This window comes from Phallusia mammillata, chromosome 1, assembly GCF_965637545.1.
Source record: "Phallusia mammillata chromosome 1, kaPhaMamm4.hap1.1, whole genome shotgun sequence".
Classification (NCBI taxonomy): domain Eukaryota; kingdom Metazoa; phylum Chordata; class Ascidiacea; order Phlebobranchia; family Ascidiidae; genus Phallusia; species Phallusia mammillata.
Genome location: NC_137252.1, coordinates 1,955,423 through 1,960,029, shown reverse-complemented (window position 1 = coordinate 1,960,029; position 4,607 = coordinate 1,955,423). Strand labels below are relative to the sequence as shown.

Sequence of the window (4,607 nt, the reverse complement as noted above, 5' to 3'; positions counted from 1 at the left end):
CAATGATGGCATAAAAACTTCGTTGATGTGGCCCCCTGTCATCACCACTAGATTTTACAAGTCTTCAGCGGTGATATCGTATCAATTTGTAAACTGTCATTGCAGGGTTGGGTAACGAGTCCTATCTGTCGAGTCTCAAGTCAAGTCAAGTCAGTAGGGGTTCGAGTCCCAAGTCAAGTCGAGTCAGAAGGGGTTCGAGTCTCAAGTCGAGTCGAGTCATTAGCGGTTCGAGTCTCAAGTCGAGTCAAGTCATTAGCTGTTCGAGTCAATGCAAGTCACAAAAAGTTTTCAATGCAAGTCACAAAAGCAAAAAAGTTTAGATAGTTAGTCTATTTTAGGGTTGCCATATTTTGATGATACACAATCCCTGACAAAATTTATCTCGGTTGCGTGAACACAGTTTTTCTCAAATTTTAAGTTTAAACGTGTTAACGGAAGTATAAATGTGTATTTCAGAAAAACCAAAGTTGATTGCAGGATTTTAGCTAGTTAGGCAAAATTTCGTATAACAATGTTTTAAATCTGACATCACAGACAAGACAAAAACATTACAATTGTGCGCGAACAATTGCGGTTTTGTTAGTTGTTTTGCAATAAAGCTTTTTTGTTTAGCAATGGAGACGGTCGATTCCCACTTTCACTTTGATTTCAACCTATCTAGTTGCACAAACTGACGCCAAAAAAGAATATAGAATTACTTCCACCTTTTCGAGGACCCCGCAGAATGCCCTAAACGACCGCGGACCCCAGTTTGAGAACCGTTGCGTAAACCATTTTTGCGATCCTAACACTTCTATTCCGGAATAAATTTAGAATATTCGGAAGTCACACGGACGGCGATTGGAGAAAACGTTACATACGATACTCTGATCCTTGTCAATTAACTTTCTGCGTAAGTTCTGTTTAGTTTAATTTTTTAAAAACAAAAAAATAAACAATTGAAGTCACAAAGACCTTTCTAAATTTGAAATAAAATGCCACTGTAAAAATGTTTTTCTGTCTCACGCATTCAACTTTTAGTTGTTGGATAGTTCCTTGCATATTAGGTACACAGTTTGAGCAAATAAAATTTCCCACGTAGCATCGAATGCTGTGTTTTGTTGAAACGCGGATTTTTATTTGTGTATTTAACGCATATTCTTAAACTACTAGTAACAAACATGTATTGTTACGCGCACACACACTGCGTGCCGCCAATTCACCTCTTTACGTTTCATGGTATAGCCTAGACGCGGTTGTAGCTAACTATCAGAAACTTTCTCCCTTGGTACATTAATTCCAAAAAATAAATCTTAATTTTCTTAAATTCCCGACTTTGAAGTACATTTTAACATTTCTCCTTGACGCAGATTTAAACACTGAATTCCCTGACATGTCAGGGAAAATCCTGACGTATGGCAACCCTAATCTACCCTCGCGCCTTTTTTAACTTAAAACCAACACCGCTTTATGACAATGAACAAATCCCATCAACGTCCCTTTCTTAGAGTAGGGTCAACTTTAATAAAACTTGTTAATTGACACTTATTAAACAGTGTGGAAAAGAACGTCAACCTGTTCAAAGGAGTTTTAGAAAACCAAAAATTCATATTTTGCCCCATGCGCTGGAGCGTTTGTTCAGGAATATAAGCGCTTAAAAGTGAATACTTGGCCTTGGCATGTAACTGCATTCGATTACCTTAAAACCCAAGCAATAAGTACAACGCTTAATGCCAGCGTAGGAAAGTTTAGCAAAATGTAGCAGCGACTTCGTTACTTTAAAATTAAGCAGAAATAACATCGCATCGCACAGTAAATTGCTGCTGTTGTTTGGTTGAAGCCAACTGAACAAGTTATTAATTATGAGAAATTTCCGTTTCTGTTGGTGAAATAACGAGTCCGAGTCCGAGTCCGAGTCCGAGTCCGAGTCGAGTCTCTACTAAGACGAGTCCAAGTCAAGTCGAGTCTTTTCACAACTGAGACTCGAGTCAAGTCGAGTCTTTTAAAAAGGTGACTCGAGTCGGACTCGAGTCGAGTCACTGACTCGAGTCTCCCCATCACTGTGTCATTGCAGTTCAGGTACAGCTGTGTGTTTGGAAAACAATGTTCCATTTAGGGGCTCTGGATAATAATTACAGACATTTGTTTTGCAGAAACATCGACAGACCAAACAACGACACCAAGGTCAGCACAATGTAGCAGGCCTAAAGATTTTAAAGGTATAATCCAAAACAGGAAATAGGATATTGCTAAATGTAAAATGTCTTCTTTTTTACTTGCAATCCGGGAGAGTTTTATGTTGGTTTCTTTAAATGTCTCTTTCGCAAATTAAAATCAACGTAGCAAAACCAGCACAAAATTGTTTCGTTATTCGTTAGAGTCTTCCGCGAGCTCATGCTCATCAATTCTACTGGGGCTGGTCGTGGTTCTTTCCATTTTACTTTTAATCGCTTGCACAGAATTGCTGTTCATGGTTTTCAGGTCTAGGTAAAGCAGTAGTAAACACTTCCGGTGTATTGTGAGTTTATGACAAATTTCCTTTTTTCAGGCGATTAGAAAAGCCACAAAAGAGTTCCAATGGCATCTACAGCATGGCCGATACATTGCCAACCATTTGTAACGGAGGCAGAACAGACGAAATCAATGTTATTTACAAATCCGCCGATCCATCAACTGATAAGAAAACTGTTTACAATGATTTGTACAAGTTGTAAACTCTAGAATTTGCCTGTTGTGTTAATTTTCATTGATGACATACACTGTTAAAAAAGTTCGTAAATTTTACTGTGTGCGGCCGCGTAAGATTTTTCAGTAAAATCGTTTTACGCATGCTGTTCCGTAAAAACGGCGTGGTTTCGTTGGTGCAGGAAAGCCAACCAATCACAATCGCGCAATTTCTTTTTTCTTTTTTGTCTGAGAGGGTTCTCTCAGAAGTTACGGGCAAAGTTGTCTCCGAATTGATGTAGTCTGCTTGATTAAATGCAAAGTGTGAATTTACGTTTTTACGTCTATTGCATAATTTTGAATCCCAATTTTGTGCATAAGTAACAAATTAAGGTTTACAAGTTGAACTTGCAATCCAGTAGCTATGTAAGACGTCAATACGGGTAAGTGGTATGTAAACAACTTGGCCAGCCTTACTCATACCGGTATTATGATGGTTATTGTGTTAAAACAAGTTTTAGGAATATGGATAATGATTATAATTTTGTATGTTCTTTGGAGACATGTAAAATGTGTGTAAATAATGACTGTAATTCAAAATGGTGGTTATTGAAATGTGTTATGCTAACTTCTGCAAAATTCCAAGGTTTCACTTATGTTGCAGGCATGCTTGTTGTTTTATCAAAATTTGGGTATGATTTACAAGTGGGAGTTATACATGCCATTTTTATTGTAGAATCCAAACTGTACTTTGTTGTTTACCCTAAATTGCCTCATTTTCCCCCACAACATGGTGTGCATAAAGTCAATAATCATCATGTCTACTTCAACATTATGAGGAACTTATGGCTTTGTCCTATGATGCCAAGGAAATTCCAGTGAGAATGTCAAATCGAAGCTTCCACATATACAAGTAATGATTATTTTCAAACTTAGAATACTTGTATGTTATTGGTAACCTTACACATTTGTTGCAGAGCTTTAAAGGCAATGGCAAAGCCATTAGTTGCTGCCACCATTCACAAAATAAAGTTGGAATGCAAAATTCTTGGAAACAAAGTGCCACTGCGTGTTTCAATTTTGGAATTTCTGGGCAGTTACTTCAATGAAAATCAATCACAAATTTTAAAGTGCATTCAAGTATGTATATAATTTGTACATTTTGTATTTCGTATCTTTATATATCTGCTTATTTTACAGGATGACTCACTGCTGCAGGACACAATTGAAAATGGTGACCCAAATCATTTTGTAATTGCTACAGGTATGATATGTTATAAATGGTAATGTGTGCTCAATTATTTAGTCTGATGATGTGTTGCTCTTTACAATTCCAGGCAATTCACCGGCATCAGGCAACAAGTTCTTACTAATTGTCGAAAGAAACCAGATTTATGAATACTGTGACTATTTTACAGCTTTCGCTGGCCTCTTTTGCTCATTCTGCGTGTTTAACATAGAGTATCCTCGAAGTTCACAGGTATCTCTTGAATTTATCCAACGGTTAGTAAGATCTTGTTAATAAATATATATATGTGTGTGTATGTGGGTATAAATATATTTGACAAGGTTTAATTTTGATACTTAAAACTCTATTTGGAAAACTGAACTTTAAAAGTATTTGGTTCTTGTAAAACAACAAACATTATCTTTCGTGCAGGTACTAAATCAATGGATCAGGGACTAAGGGGAAACGAAGGTGTGTAGGTGGAACGCACCCAAAAGTACTGGCCCTTGGCAGGTTAATCCAGTCTGCACAGAATACTGCTGCTTGATTTTCACTGCATATTACTTGGTGTTTGTTAGAATAAACATGTACTTGACAGTCATTGTGGTGCAGTGTTTTACAGGTATTTTTACAGTAAAATTTACCAGTATATTTGGGGTAAAAACTGCTGCCAGTGGTTTAGCACGTAAATTTTACAGTGATTATGGCAGTACATTTTACTGAGATCGGACACGTA

General features: G+C 37.1%; 1 protein-coding gene across 1 annotated transcript; it reads left to right on the top strand.

The window, feature by feature from the left end:
* Positions 1-3,271: 3,271 nt before the first annotated feature.
* LOC145233510 (uncharacterized) lies at positions 3,272-4,273 on the top strand. Its single transcript, XM_080098254.1, has 4 exons — positions 3,272-3,556; positions 3,621-3,783; positions 3,844-3,907; positions 3,981-4,273. The coding sequence occupies exons 1-4, from the start codon at positions 3,489-3,491 to the stop codon at positions 4,163-4,165; spliced, it is 480 nt and encodes a 159-aa protein (XP_079954380.1). The 5' UTR covers positions 3,272-3,488; the 3' UTR covers positions 4,166-4,273.
* The last annotated feature ends 334 nt before the right edge of the window (positions 4,274-4,607 follow it).

Excerpts from the sequence above, each read along its gene's own strand:
- LOC145233510 (XM_080098254.1), top strand. The coding sequence starts at position 3,489 with ATGGCTTTGTCCTATGATGCCAAGGAAATTCCAGTGAGAATGTCAAAT. Across the intron at positions 3,557-3,620 it reads CGAAGCTTCCACATATACAA|AGCTTTAAAGGCAATGGCAA; the intron begins GTAATGATTATT and ends CATTTGTTGCAG. Across the intron at positions 3,908-3,980 it reads TCATTTTGTAATTGCTACAG|GCAATTCACCGGCATCAGGC; the intron begins GTATGATATGTT and ends TTACAATTCCAG.